Source organism: Mustela lutreola, chromosome 7 (genome assembly GCF_030435805.1).
Source record: "Mustela lutreola isolate mMusLut2 chromosome 7, mMusLut2.pri, whole genome shotgun sequence".
NCBI lineage: Eukaryota > Metazoa > Chordata > Mammalia > Carnivora > Mustelidae > Mustela > Mustela lutreola.
In genome coordinates, this window is record NC_081296.1 from 123,660,762 (window position 1) to 123,678,776 (window position 18,015).

At 35.8% G+C, this 18,015-nt stretch overlaps 1 protein-coding gene across 2 annotated transcripts in view; it reads left to right on the plus strand.

Annotated features, from left to right (window-relative positions):
• Positions 1-18,015, plus strand: part of PPP4R3A (protein phosphatase 4 regulatory subunit 3A) — a 35,765-nt gene that overhangs the window by 6,986 nt on the left and 10,764 nt on the right. Inside the window, exons 2-9 of one of the 2 annotated variants that reach the window (XM_059182493.1) lie at positions 3,028-3,083; positions 6,719-6,817; positions 10,710-11,327; positions 14,672-14,749; positions 14,833-14,949; positions 15,548-15,703; positions 17,461-17,592; positions 17,694-17,796. In XM_059182493.1, the coding sequence (XP_059038476.1) occupies positions 3,028-3,083; positions 6,719-6,817; positions 10,710-11,327; positions 14,672-14,749; positions 14,833-14,949; positions 15,548-15,703; positions 17,461-17,592; positions 17,694-17,796 (1,359 nt within the window). The remainder of the gene's footprint in view (positions 1-3,027; positions 3,084-6,718; positions 6,818-10,709; positions 11,328-14,671; positions 14,750-14,832; positions 14,950-15,547; positions 15,704-17,460; positions 17,593-17,693; positions 17,797-18,015) is intronic. The other variant, XM_059182495.1, reaches the window with a different exon arrangement.

The following is an 18,015-nucleotide window of genomic DNA, read 5'->3' on the forward strand; positions in this document are numbered from 1 at the left end:
CAGCACTCTGGAAGTCTTCTTCATGTCCCTTCACAGTCACTATCTCCCCCTGCCTGCTAGCACCATAGATTAATTTTTGCTACCCTTTGAAGTTTATGTAAATAGAATTACATGGTATATATTTTTCTTTGCGGTTTCTTGCATTCATGTTGCATTCACGTATTTGGTTCATTCATTAATATTTATAATATGGTATTCCACTGTATGAATATTTACACCTTTTTAAATTAATGTTTCTCACATGCTATATATAATTCATTCAAAGTGTATAATTCATTGTTTTTTAGTATATTCACAGGGTCATGCAGCTATCACTCCAATTTTTTAATTTTTTAAGTAATCTCTACACCCAGCATGGGGCTCAGACTTAACAACCCTGAGATCAAGAGTTGTATGTTCTATTGGCTGAGCCAGCCAGGCACCCCACCACAATCTAATTTTAGAATACTTTGTTCTCTCTGAAAGAAATCATGTACCCATAAGCAGTCACTACCCATTCACTCCTCCTTTCCTCCCCAAACAACCACTAATCAATACATCTTCTCTATTTGCACACTGTACATTTTATATAAAAACAGTCATATTATACATAGTCTTTTGTGACTGGCTTCTTTCACTTGTAATGTTTTCAAAGTTCATCCAGCATGTACTTCTTTTTGTGTAGCTGAATAGTTTTCATTAGGTTTTGGACATTTGGATTATTTGCACTTCTTTGCTATTAGAAATGCTGCTAAGAACATGTACCCATATTTTTGTGAGCGTATGTTTTCATTTCTCTTGGGTATACACCTAGGAGTGGAATTGCTGGTAACTAGCAATTGAGTAACTGCCAAACTGTTTTCCAGAGTGGATGCCTTTTTATATACCCACAAGCAAAATGTATGAGGTTTCCAATTTCTCCATGTGGTTGGCAACACTTATTATTGGCAGCACTGTCTTTGATTGTAAGCTTCTTAGCAGGTGTTAAATGGTATCTTATTTGTGGTTTTGATTCGTATTTCCTTGACAACTAATGATATTGAGCATCTTTTCATATGTTCGTCATCCATTTGTGTGTCTTCGGTGAAGAAATATCTGTTCAGATCTATTGCCCATTTTTAAATTTGGTTGTCTTTTTAAGTTGTTAGAGTTCTGTATACAAATTCCTTAACAGATACGTGATTTATAAATACTTTCTCCCATTCTGTGGGTTGTCTTTTCACACTCTCAGTGGTATTATTTGTAGCATAGATTTTGACTTTGAACATCTCCATTTATCATTTATCAGTGATGTCCAGTATTTTCTTTTGGGTAGGTTTGCTTTTGTAAGGTTTCACTTCTAAAAAGACTTACTTAGTTTGGTTCTAGGACGCTAGACCTTTTGCATCTTCTGAATGTTGCAAAGTAATCCAGTTGTTTCATTTTACTGTTTTTGTAGTTTTCTAAAGATGGATTGTTTTTCAGGGTGTGATATATTTCAAAGTGGTTTTTTTGAGATGTATTTTCTCCTAGAAACCACATATTGAATGTATGCCACAAAAAGTAAGTTTGATCTTAATGTAACTAACATATTCTGATTTCACTGGGAAATGATTGCAATTTCTGTTCTTGTATATAGAAAAAACTGGAAGGATATTCATGCAGAAAGTTGGAGACTTAATCCTTTGAGAGACTCTAGACATTGAGTTCATTTGCTTGTTGCTTTTTCTTGTTATGACTGCATCACTGGACAACTCTTGATAATTACCAAAAGAAAAAAAATCCATTAGTAGTGCATAAAGAAAAGTGAAGCACTGGAAATTTGTTTTTAATTAATAAGGCAAAGGTTGGGAGAAGAGGAGGAAGATTAAAACAAATTTCCTCTAGAATATGAGGATACTTGTCTGAGTGAGCCAACAATAGTTTAAAAAAAAAGTTTAAAAATAGTTTTAAAAAATCGTTTTAAAAAAAAAAAAAGGCCTGAAAGAAATGGGGCGTTGGGGGGTATAGGTGGGAAACATATGGAGACTGTTTGGTTACCTTAAGTAACCAAAGTAGACTAGAATAAAAGACAGATTTGGAATTATTTTACCTGTGCTTGAGGAGGATTTGAGTGAAGTGGGAGGGTGTTCCCAAATTAAGTCCTTACATCTTGGTAAATGGCTGAAACTGTATTGCATTCGGTATCACTTAGCACTGTTCTGAGCACAGAGGAGTAGAATGGTCAGTAAATCGCCAGCTGAGACGGTATCATTAGATTAGTAAATGAATTTTAACAGAAGCAAACTAATTTGGGAATGTAAAGAAGCCCACTTTTCTGAGCTGCCTAGCCCGCTATTTGAATTGGAAAGTAATCGTGACATGTAGTAGGAAAAGAAATGAAAGATTTGGATGAAGGACAGCTGCAGAGAAAGTCGCTGCTTCTTAAGCATTTCAGGCCAGTTCTTGTCTTTAGATAGTACTTTGGGGATAAACTGGAACTAGAGTGAGGGGAGAGGCATAAAAGCTGGTCTTAAGATTTGCACTTTGTTATAAAGCAGTAGTTATTTTCTGAATATCACAAGTCTTACTGCCAGGGAAAAGACAAAAATATGCAAAATAAAATTAGCAGACTATGGGGAAAAAATTGATTATTTGAAGATGAAGTGTGATAATTCTGGAACAGACAAAAGAGACTTTTTGAAGGTGAAGTGTAATATTTGGATGTACTGGGGTGATGGATTGTATCCAAATCATAATGTATGTCAGGGATTTAAACTCAGGTCACCTGGCTTTCTGCAGTGCCCTTTTACTACCCTGTGCTGCCCGTAAGTTGTTGGATCTCTATTACCATCCAGTCCTTTACTCTTCAGATGATCGTGTCTTTGTTAAAAGTAAACTGCATAAAGCAAGCATTTCTTGGGTTACAAGTTTTATTATATTTAAGTGTGTTTTTAAACATACTGTTTCCTTAACTGAAGTTAGTGTGTATCGAGTGGTCAAGAAAGGTGGAAGTGTGTGTGTGTATGGTGGAATGTAATGCTGCTTTGCAATGGCATAATGGAATGTTTTTGTTTTTCTGTTTCCCAGGTTCTCTACTCTTAGAATCCAAAATAAATCCTAACACTGCATATCAGAAACAACAGGTAAAATTTTGAAGATGTTGTTTTACTTTGTATATTATCCTCTCAGTTGGGTGATTAAATGAAAATTTGCCACCAATTCCTTAACAGTGAAAAATTTAAAATGGGTTACAACATACTTTCCCAGCCTGATTCTAAAATGTGATTTTAGCCCATCTCTGTGGTGTATAAAGCAATCATTTTATTTTAAACTTTAAAAAAATTGCTTCAATTTAAGCTAAGTTTTTGCTCCAGATACTTTTAAAACCAAAATTTAATTCTCAAAAGTTAAAACTAGAACAAGTTTTCTTGTTTCTACTAAAAGAATAAAAAGTGACCACTGATGTAATAATCAGCTATTAACACAACAAAATGGTAGAAACTACTTCCTTTGCTATTGTAGATGCTAGTGCAGAAGGGACATTTCTGTCCCTATACAGCAACCCAGTGTAGGTAAAAATCTGATTTGTTACGTAGCCTGAATAGGACCTTATAATAATATGATGATAGGCTAATGATGCAGTTTATTAAGGCATCTTTCAGTTTTCGTACACTCTTTCTTGTACCCTACGCATGAACAAGCAATATCTGAAAGTAAATCTTTCTCTACTTAGTAGGGCAACTAGCACTATCATCAAAAGGTATTTTTTCAGAACATACACACACACACACACACACACACACACAGAGATACTGAGTGCTGTATCAAGCTGGTGAAGGCAGTATCAGTCCCCCCAGTGCCCTGAAGTTACAGAAATAAATTTAGAATAAAGAATATTACTAGCACATTTATATGTATATATTACTGTTACTCTATAAATAAATTATAAAGTGCTTTGCTTTATCATTGACCATTAAAATACTACTATAAGGAAGTTAGTGTTGCGTTTATTTTGTACATTAGATGATCCCTAAAGATTGTGACTAGCTTCAGGTCACACAGATAGTAAATAGGAAAGCTGTTACTAACTCCACTAAATCTGCTTAATGCTGATTTGCTTGTCCAAAAAACATTTGGTACAATAGAAATATTTTCTTGATAGTGTAATGGTCTACTAATACTTTGCATGTAGTGTTTGTTCTTAAGAAAACTGTTTGGTTTGATTGGAATGGCTGGAGACTCCAGAGTATTTTGTCTTTGATATTCTATACTTAAATACATAAATTCGTGTTTTGAGGCTTCAGTCAGTTGAAGAGTAAAAGCCCATCCAAAGAAAAAGAAAAGATCAAGTCTCTTTTGAGAATGAATGAAGAAATCCATGTGTCTTAAGCTGTAGGTTGTTGGATGGTAAATAGGATGCTTTGGTGAAAATTAGAATCCTTAGGGAAAACAGAAGAGCAGTTCCTAAAATTTTCAAAATTCTAAATTTGTCAAATGAGCATTTAAGAGTTTATATCTAATTGTGCCCTGTTTTAAGCCTACAGATGATTCTGAATTTACATTGTACCAGCATTAATTGCTTATAATTGTTTTAAATCTAACTTAAACCAAGGTGATACTGGTTTTCGTTTCAATGGGTCTTTATCACCAGTTTTCACAACTGTATGTATTATACCCAGTTTAAAGATGAAGAAACAGACTCAGGGAGGCTACACAGCTGACTCATTTCTTGAGTGTTGATCTTAACAATGTTTTATGTTGTTGTTGTTCTTTAAGATTTTATTTGTTAGAGTTTAATTGACTGAGCTACCTAAGCATCCCTTGATCTTACAGTGTTAATGTAAATTATTTTGAGTTTGAACAGCTGCTTAGTCACTGTAGAATGGGTGCCTGCTATCCATGATCTCTAGAAGTTCATGAAGATAGTAAACAGGGTCTTTGATCTCGTGTTTAAAATTCTGAATAAAAATTGTGGATTTATTCTGTTAGTAATGCTGTACAGCCCAGTCAAATGATCATTTATTTACTTTCAGCTGATACCCCTTTTAGTTCAATGAGAGACTACTCGTCCTCATTGTTGACAGTTATGTAATTAAAAAGAATTAATACGCAGTTTAGCAAACAACATCAGGGGATCCATAAGAGGTATCTTATTGGAAACTGCCTCCATGTAGACATATTTTTTTAAAGTACCTTAAAGCTGGTCTAGTCCTGTTTCCTTCTTAATGTGTAGGAACTTTTATCATCCCTATAGATGCTCACCTAGAGTTTGCCTGGCTCCTTTCAGTTACTTATTAGATTGAATTATTTTTCCTTTATACTGTACTCATCATCCCTCTAACTCTGACTTCTCCTAGTTCTTCTCTTTGGACCTGCCTGAAAAACTGCTATATGATCATTGTTATGTTTGGCTTCTTTTTTTTTTTTTTTTTTTTTAATATTTTATTTATTTATTTGAGAGCATGCGTGCACAGGAGCTTCAGGGGCAGAAGGAGAGGAAAAGAAATCTCAGGCATGTTATGCACTGAGTGCAGAGCCTGACGAAGGGCTTATTATCACGCCCCTGAGCTCATGACCTAAGCCGAAACCAGGAGTCAGATACCTTACCAACTCCACCACCCAGGCGAGCCCTAGACTTCTTTTTTTAAAATGTAACTCTAGGGCGCCTGGGTGGCTCAGTGGTTAAGCCGCTGCCTTCGGCTCAGGTCATGATCTCAGGGTCCTGGGATCGAGTCCCGCATCGGGCTCTCTGCTCAGCGGGGAGCCTGCTTCCTCCTCTCTCTCTCTGCCTGCCTCTCTGCCTACTTGTGATTTCTCTCTGTCAAATAAATAAATAAAATCTTTTAAAAAAAAAATAAATAAAAAATAAAATAAAATGTAACTCTACCCAGTACCACTCAGTATTTCACATAGAAGATGATTCACAAACCCCTCTCAATGAGTGGGCTCTTTTTTGAAATGGTTGATGGCCCTGAAACAGTATATATGTTTATCTTACTGTCAGTAAGTTTAAGAAGATACCTTAGATCCTGTAAATATTTTTGTGGTAATGATGCATATTGTAGTATACAGACTGTACTACAGGAAATATAAAATGGTGTCAGTACTGTAAGTGTAGTGTCTTGCAGAGATTAAATGTTAATAAAAACTGTTGAACTGTTCATTACACTTACTATCATTAAATAAAAGTCTCTCTGAACAGGAGTAAAGGGGCTGTGGTGGCAGGAGCATCTTGCTTCTTCAACCATAGCACTTTGGTGAAAGTTAAAAAAAAAACTGTTACTCAGGTAAATCTCATATATTACAGATTTAGCAAATAATTTCATGGGCCTCATCTGTTTCAGGTAAACAACATTCAATGTGGATAACAGATAAGAAAAGGGGTTTTAGTTATTAATCCCACATTCCTGACATGCCCTGGTTATTGTATGCTCAGACTTCCTCTCTGGGCAATTTGCCTAGAGCATAACATGTAATCTAATATGCAAGCAAAGAATTGATACTTGCTTAGTTTGTATCTTTCAGTACATTTAGATTGGTTACTTTGTAGTGCTTTTCATATTCTGGTTAACTTCTCCTTAAGGAAAACAATGTTTTCATTTTATAGGGTGAACAGAGCTAGGTGTGAAAAGGCATTGTCAATCACAGTATCAATGTTGCTTAGTACTGTTCTCAGTTTTTTGTTGCTTTTTTCATTTGCCTTGTACTTTGAAGAAGTTTGTGATAGTTAATGGATGTTAATCAGACCTTTTTTTTTTATTATTTTTCCCCTCTCAAGGACACTTTGATTGTGTGGTCTGAAGCAGAAAATTATGACTTGGCTCTTAGCTTTCAAGAAAAAGCTGGATGTGATGAAATTTGGGAGAAAATATGTCAGGTAATTTTAAAAACTAGAAAATCAATATGCTATCTAAGTATTTTGGGTTTTTTGCTGTGCTTTTTAGCTGATGCCCAAGAGTTTAAATAAATAGCATTTCATATTGATCTCTTAAATTCATTATTGTCTGTGAAAAGTTGATTTATAGGAAAGTACAATTTACTGACACCAGACTGTCCAGCCACGACCTTTGCTGAATTTCTGTATCTAGCGGCCTTTGAGAGCTCCGTCATAAGTGGTCAGTGGTATCTCAGATTCAGTAGTCCAGAACCAAACTTAATCTCCCCTACATCTGTTCATTCTCCCATCTTTCTCATCTGTCAGTGTCATCCAGTTGCTGAAACCAGAAACTTGGAGGTTTTATTTATCCTTCCTTCATCAATTAATCCATTCAGTCCTTCAGTTTTATAAATCTTAAATTTATTCACTTAATCTTGTTTTCACTGCTAACACAGTTTACTAAGCCACCATCATTTCTTGGCCTGGTTTATTTCTTTCATCTTGACTGGTCTTCCCAAATCCATACCACAGATAGAGAATCTTTTTAAAAATGCCAATTTTTAAATATCCACTTTATTCAGTAACTTCTTGTGACTCGACTATCTCTTCAGCCTCATCTTGCATGTTCTCAGTTGATTCTAGAATTTCCTAGTGTCTCTAGTACCTTGGACTAGTGACATAATCTCCACAGTCTTGTTGGTTATGCATTTATTATGCACTCTGCATTTATTATATGCTAAAGCCATTGGCTCTTGTTACAGACTAATTTAAATCAATGTCTTCTAAGGACAGCTTCTCTGTCTTCACATTTATTCTAATTAGAGAATAATCTTCAGATTTTTTTTCTCTTTTAAGATTTGAGAGAGTGAGTGTACACATGAGAGAGGGGAGGGGTGGGGGAGAGAATCTCAGGCAGACTCTCCACTGAGCATGGAGCCTGACATGGGCCAAACCCACAGCTGAATCCCACATCAAATCCGAGGAGTCGGACCTCCAACGACTGAGCCACCCAGGTGCCCCCTTCAGCAGATTCTTTAATTCACTGGTTCTCAGACCAGCAATGTGACCTGGGAACTGACAGAAATGGAAATTCTGGGACCCCCATCCTGGATCTACTGAATCAGAAATTCTGTGAGTAGGTCCCAGTAATTGTATTTGAATTATACTTGAACAAGCCCTCTAGGTCAGACTTCTTTGTAGAAGGTGAGATAGTAAATAATTTTAGGCCTTGTGGGCCACACAGCTGAATAGCTGTTCAACTCTGCTATTGTATTACGAAAGTAGCCATACATAACACATAAATAAACAGTCATGGTTCTCTTCCAGTAAAATTTTACTTATGAAAATTGGTGGTGGGCCATGTTTGGCTCTAGTTTGTCAATTCCTGCTTTAGCTGATTCTCATGCACCCTGAAGCTTGAGAGCCACTGCCTTAATAAAGCTTTGTGTCCTTGAGGCACAGTGTTCCTTACCTCGTAGAATTTATTTCTGCTAGATCATCTACTCAGCTGTATTTTTCATATAGTAACCTGCCTGTCGAACTTCCCTTTCCTTCTGCTATGAAGAATTAGGTTTGTACCTGAATGCCTCTTCATACTTGTTTTTTGCTTGCTTTCCCATACGGTTGTATTCACAGCCTGCCTCTAGATTTGTGTCCTGTGGAGTTCTCCCATAGAAAGAGAAGAGATTGAGGAGCTTGGGTATGCTAACAGCACCCATTGCTCATATAGATCTTGTTCTCCTTCACTTCTCTGAGTTGAACAATCCCACCCTGGACACAGTCTTCTGTTTAGCCAATATTTAACTCACACCTGGACTCAGTGCATTGCTGTCAGGCCTGGCTCTCCTTTAGCAAATTGTCAGATCTTTACTATACTTTTCCTTAGTCTGTAGTTCTTCATTTACACTTGGGGCACAGGTAGTAGTAGTTCTCTACTTTCTCTAGAGTAACTTAACTAGGAATCACTGTCTGTTTTGTTATTTTCTATCTAATCTTACTTGTGCACACTTTATATTCAAGATGTTGTTTTCTACCAGTCTTCCATGATCCCATCTGTACTTAGCAATTTTTAGATCCTGTCTTGTTCTAGAGAATTCATTACATTTTGCTCTTTGAGGTCTTAACGTCTTTTTATTTCTTGAACGCTACTCGTCGTTTTTTGATCTAGAAACAGCAGAAAGTGTCTCCATTTTCCAATATCTTCCTTGATAGTAGTTACTAGGTCTGGGTGTATCTTTTTTCTTTTATAGACCTTTCATGGCCTTCACCTTCTCATTTTCTTCATATCTGTCCAGACAGACTGCTAAGACTTACTAACTTTTCTCTTTTTTTTTTTTAAGATTTTTTTTTTTTTTTTTTTTTTTTAAATTTGTCAGAGAGAGAGAGCGAGCGAGCGAGCACACAGGCAGAGTGGCAAGCAGAGTCAGAGGGAGAGGCAGGCTCCCTGTGTGGCAAGGAGCCTGATGTGGGACTCGATCCCAGGACGCTGGGATCATGACCTGAGCCGAAGGCAGCTACTTAACCAACTGAGCCACCCAGGTGTCCCTTTACTAACCTTTCTCTTAAGGAAGACTCTCTTCTAGCTTATTCTACCTTTTGTTTTCATTCTTCTGTTGCTCCATTCAGTAAGGCTGAAATGTATTTGTCAAATCATTACAATTCCACCTTAATTCTCTGAGCATATCAGATTCCAAGAAAATCCTAACCACAGGCCTTTTTGATGACTTTCTTAGCCTTCCTATTTGCAAATAAGCTTTAAAAAAAAAAAAAAAAAAAAGATAGCTTTTTTTTTTTTTTTTTTTAAAGATAGCATTTTCATTACGGTAAGGGCTCTTGTCCCTTTATACTTGGCTTTTTAATCAAATGCTATCACATTTCTTTAGGTAAAGCCATAGATTGAGTTCCAGGAATCTAAAGCTGCATTGAGAATTTATATCATTAACAGATTCAGAGCCAGCCTGAGACCATGCCAGGTACAATCTGTGAATGTGCCTAGTTGCCTTTCGGTGGTACTGCCCACTGGGTTAAGGTCAAGACACTATCAACTTGCAACATATTTCAAGAACTATTCCAGGCTTCTTCCCTTCCCGTATCCATTAACAGTCTCTCTTAATCATGCTAAGCAATTTAAGTTTCTTGGCCATTTCATGTACATATAATTTTTCCATTTTCCATTTCTTTAGCATTCACCTTGGCCTGTTTTAGACAGTCTCAAATTATAGGCCAACATAGAAAAACTGATTTTATTTCAGAATAAGTCCTTGACTTTTGGGTAAAACTATTCTTCTATCTCAAAATGTATTTGTGAAGACTTCTAAGTTCTGTTTTTATCATTAGAGTCCCTGTCCTGACATAAAGTTGAGGTTTATGACAAATTTCTAGAGCTTCTGGGGGGGATGAAAGCTACAGGTTTGGGTGAACAGAAGGGAAAACTATGGTTTAGTTACTTTGGGTAGATTTTCTTGGGGAATTTACTGTATTATGCTCTGCTACGTGTATGTTGCAATTAATTTTTATATGGTTTCATTTTTGTGTGAGGACACTTATTTCCCACAGTTTTCTTACTTGTGTTTTTGGGCCACCGGCCAGCATTCACAACACATCAGTGACCCACTTTGGTCCAGAAGCAGTTTGTGCATATTCTTTGGGCCTTGCTTTCTGGAACTGATGTTAAAATTTTCCTTGTTGCTTAAAATTACATGTATATTCTGTGACCACAACATTATGATGTTTAATATTTATTTGAATTTTACTTAAAATTTTGAAGGGTTTGGTGGTGGCTATCCTGGAATATGACACTGGGATTCTTATAACATCTCTCATATTCATCTAAGAATATAATTTAGATTTGCTTGATTATATTCTGTCAGCTATCATAAATCTTATTTAATAGGTTCAAGGAAAGGACCCTTCAGTGGACATCACTCAGGACCTTGTAGATGAATCTGAAGAGGAGCGTTTTGATGATATGTCATCACCAGGTTTAGAATTGCCATCTTGTGAATTAAGTCGCCTTGAGGAAATTGCAGAACTTGTGGCATCATCTTTACCTTCCCCCCTGCGTCGTGAAAAACTTGCACTAGCACTGGAAAATGAGGGTTATATTAAAAAGCTCTTAGAGCTTTTTCATGTGTGTGAGGATTTGGAAAATATTGAAGGACTGCACCACTTGTATGAAATTATCAAAGGCATCTTCCTCTTGAATCGAACTGCTCTTTTTGAAGTTATGTTCTCTGAGGAATGTATAATGGACGTCATTGGATGCTTAGAATATGATCCTGCTTTATCACAGCCACGAAAACACAGGGAATTTCTAACAAAAACAGCCAAGTTTAAAGAAGTGATTCCCATATCAGATCCTGAGCTGAAACAAAAAATTCATCAGACATACAGAGTTCAGTATATCCAAGATATGGTTCTACCTACCCCTTCAGTCTTTGAAGAAAACATGTTATCAACACTTCACTCCTTTATCTTTTTCAATAAGGTAGAAATTGTTGGTATGTTACAGGTAAGTTAGATCAATTTTTCCGTACTTACAAAGATACCTTATTGATTGATGCCATTTAAACTGTTAATTGATTCAGCAGAAGTAATTTCATTCCTTTTAAGTTCCTAATTTGAGTTTCGATTTATGTCTAAAGTTATGTATGTATTTGGTTGATATTAGAAAAGATTCCATTATATAATACTGTGGGACCAGAAGGTTGTTTTGTTTCCATCAGGGAACATAAATGTGAGAAGTCTAGCTTGACGAAATTACAGGGGAATGAATGGTCTTAACAAAATGATTGAATGTAGAATTTTAGATACATTAATTTTTCAGTTATGCATAGAACAGATTCAAAGGGAAGATAAAATGAAGAAGCCAAGAAGTATGTCATTAAACATAGAATATAAATTCTGTAGAATTGATAGCACTGCCAGATCATTATATATTAAAGGCCTAGTGTTAGGGTCAAGGGAATATATTAGATACTGGCAAATTATAGTTGAAGGTCTCCTTGCCAAAAGGCATGCTTTTGTACCAGAGGAGAGTATGGAGAAGTTGGATGTGAATATGAGTTATAGTTCCACCTGTCACAACAGCTATGTGCTACTTGGGCAACTTTCTTAACTTCTTAAAACTTCATTTCTCTGATTTGAAGGATGGTGCTATTAGTACCAACTCTATAAAGTCATCTGAAGATTAAAGATCATGCATGAACATTATGCAGCACTCGAGTATTTATTTTTTTTTTAGAGCATGCAGGTGGTGAGAGGGGCAGGTGGAAAGAGCCTGACTCAGGGCTGAAGGCAGGCTTGATCTCACAACCTTGAGATTATGATCTGAGCCAGAATCAAGAGTCGGGTGCTTAACCTACTGAGCCACCCAGGCACTCCAAGCGTTATTTCAAAATACCTGTTGTAATTGCTATATTAAACTCTAGATTTTCTTTCTATAGTATGCTGAGTCTCTTAGGTCTAGTGTTTTGGGTGCTTGTATCAGAATTGCCAGGGTGTATTGTTCCCTGGATTCTGCACAAAACACAAAATCTATAGCTGGCCAGTAGTCTGTTTGTAAGACACCCCCTCTTCCCCACCAAAGTCAGAGGACCTCTCAGTATATTATCCCATAATGTAGGAATTAGTTTGTTCTAACTAGAACTTTAGAGTTGGTGTAGTGTAAAGATTTGTGAATGCACCCCCCATGTTTTTTATTTCTTTGATGCCCACCGAAGAATAACAGATAGATATGACTTGGGACACCTTTCCTCAGATCTATAAATAAAAGTAATTATTTGAAATCTAGATTTATTAAAGGAGGCAAATAAATGTCAGTATGAGCTGTTTGGTAGCACATTATGAATAAAGCAGAAAGCTTAACTTGTATGGCTGTTCTTTTTTAGAAAGTTGCTGTATTTTCAGAGTCCCTGCCTTTGACATCTTAAAACAAACAAAACATGAATTCAGATAGAAAAGCACATATTGCATGGAGCACGGGATGTGGTGCATAAACAATGAATCTTGGAACATGAAAAATAAAATTAAAATGTTTAAAAAGAAAGACCATTTTACTAACACTGCTGTCCTGAAGCTAGGAATAATTCCAGTTCATGTTGACCAATTTGATGTGCTTTTCCTATTTATTTAAGACAGGCATGTAAACTAATCATATAGGCAATACAATCTAGTAAGGACAGTAGTATCTCTATACAGTCAGTGTATTGTGATTGATAATGGAAGAGGGAAAAGGTTTTGGTACTAATTGTTATTCTTTGATAAGAATCTTGTTTTTACTGGCTACCCTAGTGAGCCTTTGTTCCAGTCCACTTTTGATTCCCAGTGTCCTTGGATAGTTCTGAGTGTGTCTGGTCCTTCAGTGCCACAAGATTCCCCTTTTGTTGTGCAGGGACTTGTCACTTGTTTGTTCTCTTGGTCTGCATACCTGTGAACTGCCAGTTTTACTCATTAAGTATGAATAATTTCAAGTCTTTGTTTCCCTACATTATGCTTTGTGATATTCTGGCTGTCCTTGCTGTACTTCTGTTTTCTTGATACAGGTACTTCTTTCCAAAGTGCTGCTAGGAAGGAGAGAGAATTTTATAAATTTGGTGACAGCGGGTGATGGAGATGTAATTTAATCAGGTTCTTACCCCTTGCATACACAATCATACCCTCCCTTTACTTAAGTTAACTGCTCTGTACGTAATACTGTTAAACATCCTTTTTTTTTTTTTTTTTTTAACATTCTTGTTCTCTCAACTTCTGTACCCCAAATGCAGCAGTTCAAAGACTCTTTTTCAGTAGTTTGATTTCCAGTTGATGGGATATATTAGATCTGGGATGCATCTTGAAATTGCTTGCCATTTGAATTATGGCCTATTTGTACATTTTAGAAAAAGTAAAAATAGAAATAACCATTTTACTATAACAGAAAATACTTCCAAAGAATCTGCAACAGTGACTACAGAGTTTATAATCTAGTGAGAGATTACATACACACATATACATCTATACATATGAGGATATATTTAGACTTAGGCATGTCTATAGGGCTCAAATAGTGCTGAATCGAGTACTAGCTAAGATAGTGTGGAATTAAAGTAGAACACAGTCTTGGTTAGAATTAGTGATGGAAGAAATTTGAATAGGTTATCAGGAAGGTCTCTGCCACCTCCTGTGGTTGGTCTTTGGGTAAATTTCTTAAATCTGTCTCAATTATACAATGAGGTAAAGTAACATCTGAGGTTCTTTCCAAGTTTTTTATTGACTTAACCCAGATTAGTATCCTAGGAGAGTACCTCTTTAATCTTTTTCAAAATAATGCTTATTAAATTCTGTGTGTCTGTCTGTATGAGATATTATCAGATAATAGGTCTATCTTTTAAAGCTCTGCATTTAGCTTTTTAAATAATTGAATCCCTTTCTATGTCTTTAAAATGTGAAAACTCTTATCTTAATTTTTACCTTCATTTGAGAGGTTGTAGAACCTTAGTCTCTAAAGGTAAGATTTTAAAACTCTCAGTGAGGGGTTTGGAAAGTATGGCCCATACCTGTTTTTATAAATATTATCTGTGGACGTTTGCTACTGTAATAACAGTTGTATAGTTGTAGGGACCATATGGTTCACAAAGCCTTATATACTTAAATAAACTTAGGAAATAAGGCCTTGCCAGAATATAAAGAATAACCTTCCTGTATAAATCCCTAGTTTATGCTTTAATAGTTTCATTTTTCCTTTTCTGTTTTAAATACTGTTGCCAATACCATCTTTTCTTCTTCCAGTTAGTGCAATTTGTATTCTACAGTATCTGAAAATGATGTTTTAATACACTCTTATCATTAGCATAAGTTTATCCTTTGATTTAACAGGAGGATGAAAAATTTCTGACAGATTTGTTTGCACAACTAACAGATGAAGCAACAGATGAGGAAAAAAGACAGGAATTGGTAAGACATTTGATACTTATGAAAGACACAGGACTAAAACAACAGATCTTTTATATATTTATTTGTCCTTTTCCTTATTTTAGGTTAACTTTTTAAAAGAATTTTGTGCGTTTTCCCAAACGCTACAACCTCAAAACAGAGATGCTTTTTTCAAGACTTTGTCAAATATGGGCATATTACCAGCTTTAGAAGTCATCCTTGTAAGTTTATTTCTCCTTACACTTAATTACCATTATATAATTTTTTTTTTTTTTTTTTTTTTTAAGATTTTTATTTGAGAGAGCACGAGCCAGGGGAGAGGCAAAGGGGGAGAGGGAAAATCCGACACCTGCTGAGCAGGGCCCTGGGATCCTGACCTGAGGCAAAGGCAGCTGCTTAACCACATGAGACCACCCAGGCCCCCCAATTACCGTTATATTTTTAATCCACAAAAATACATTTTTCTGTAACATGCAAGTGTTTGACTATAGCCAGTATTTAATATTAGCTGTGTATTACATAAAGTAAAAAAGCTGTAAAATTCTAGTATTAGTCCTTACATACAACTGCAAGAATATTCAGAGGAATTTTCCGTATTTTTAATAAGTCGTTAATTTTGCAGCCTGTTGAAATGTCAAAGAAGAAAAGTAAACAGGAGTAAAAGAAAGGAACTTTATGCACAGAACAAATTTATATGCCAAATTTCCTTGACTTCTCTTATTGCAGGGTTTTCTTATAATTTGTTAGATTTTGGATTTACATAGCTAGAAGGTCGGTACTTTTATAATTATAGGAGAAATAAGTGCTTTTTATCTGCAGGGCATGGATGATACACAGGTGCGAAGTGCTGCTACTGATATATTCTCATACTTGGTTGAATATAATCCATCCATGGTACGAGAGTTTGTCATGCAGGAGGCACAACAGAATGATGATGTAAGTAAGAAGTTAACAGAGCAAAAAATAACCAACAAGGTAAATATTATTTGCACTAACAGTAAGTATTTATACATGGGGAGCTATAACTGTACTTATTATTTATTTTAAAGATTTAAATAGCTGATATTTGGGAAAGTGTAGCCAGAATGTGAAATGGCTTATTTTTCCCTAAATTGGCTCCTGTCTCAGTTTACAGATTGTCTTAAAGCAGTTGCTTGTTAATGCTCAACTTAAATGTCTTCAAATTTCTGAGATCACGTTTCTTAATTTTGTCATTAACATTGTCTTGTTTTAATCATTTAATCAATAAATTGTTCTGTATATGGAATTATAAGTAACTTCCCTAGGAAAACATTGACTTTGTTAGGGATAGATTCTCAAAATTACCAGGAATGAAGAAATGAAGCGCACAGTCCCTTGAAAAAGTATTTAGGGTACTTGTTTTACTGCCTAACCATAAGGAGAACAAGCTGTTGTCTTGTTCACACACACACACACACACACACACACACACCTGTTAGAGAGTGAGGGAATCTATCCTGATAATATGAAGGGCGCTCCTGGAGTACATGGCACATGCAGCAGCCCCAAATGTGTATGCTCTTCTGTTTTACTTTTAGATCATTAAACCAATGATCCTAATTTTTTTTTCCTCCTTCCCCCAAAATCTTACAAGTAACTTTTAAGAATAAACTGATATATTTTTTTTGCCCTCAACTGCATCTTAAAAGGGGGAGCATCCTCTTGGGGGAGAAAAAATCTATATGCACAATTCCTATTGTATTTTTACAAAATGAGAAAATAGACTTCTACCTTTAAAAAAATCTTAATGTGTTGTGTCAAAATGAAGTAGAATGCCTGGTGACTTTTGTGTTTAAGGTTGAGTTTTGTTTTGTGGTTTTTGTTTATTGCCAGGGTAGGTGTAGGAAAGTACCACTTTGAACTGTTGAATATTGTGTCACATTTTTCTTCAATAAAATAGTCTTATCCAGAGTGCCAAAATACCTGTATTAATTTAAAATAAAGACTATTCTTGCTGGCTCTGAAACCTACATGTACCTACAGTGATGTACTTCCTGCACACGCAATAGGCCTCTTGATTCCCAGTCTGTCTTTAGGTTCATCCTACCACTGCATACACAGACCAGAGCAGAGATTTCCTCATTGCATCTGTTTGTAGTTACTCCTTGGGCCAGGAACACCAGTCATAGAGCCTCAGGAAAACTAGTAATCAGTTTTCAGTGACATTTGGAATCCATGTAACAGACTTGTTCTCTGTGCTATCTAAATAGCATAGTATTGTTACCCTAATTTCACACATTTGGGTACCAAGCACATTTACTTTAAATGGAAATGTTGTATCATTTACATAAATGGAGAATAGATACAGATCTCATTTGCTGTAAATAGAAGGAATCTATAGAAATGCAGTAGAAGTAGAACAATGGTGTAAATTCTGGCTAAATGTTAAACTGAATGCCCATTAGCTTCCTTCAGAAGGGAGATTTTTGTTATCAAGAAGTGTAAAGATCTCTTAGTGCCAAAGTTTGGTTTTTGCTTTAATCAAAAGAACTTAATAAAGAAACTTTCTTTTCTGTAGTACTTAGTATAAATGTGCCTTATGCCACACTTGAGGGAAACGCTGCCATATATCCTATTAGTTTAGTTAGTCGTATCATTTGGATTGCAGTTAACAAGACATGTAGAGCTAGATACAATGCTGTAACATGCATAGTATGTGCTTTTCCATCCTCATAATAAGTGATCCTTACTGTGTGTACTTTTCTCACCAGGATATTTTGCTCATCAACCTCATTATAGAGCATATGATTTGTGATACAGACCCTGAACTTGGAGGAGCAGTCCAACTTATGGGCCTGCTTCGAACTTTAGTTGACCCAGAAAACATGTTAGCTACTGCCAATGTAAGCCACAGGCATTTTTCTCTTTTTCATACTAGTATGTTATTTATTATTAGTAGGAACCAATGCAGTTAAAATTCATGGAAGTGTTTTTGATTCCTTAGAAAACAGAGAAGACTGAATTTCTGGGTTTCTTTTACAAGCACTGTATGCATGTCCTCACTGCTCCCTTACTGGCAAATACAACAGAGGATAAACCTAGCAAAGGTAAGATAATGCAGGTTGGTAGTAAGGTTCTTTGTTCTTGACTTCTGAAGTTCAAAGTTGATGTAGAGTAATAGTCTTTTAAAGTTCAGCCATTTGGTTAACACAGAGGAGAGGTGTAGTAATATATTTTCAAAAAAGGTGTTCAAGGTAGAATTCCTTTAAAGTGCTATAATTGGAGATAATAAAATGTTCAAGAGGAGATAATTGTTGCTGTCAGAA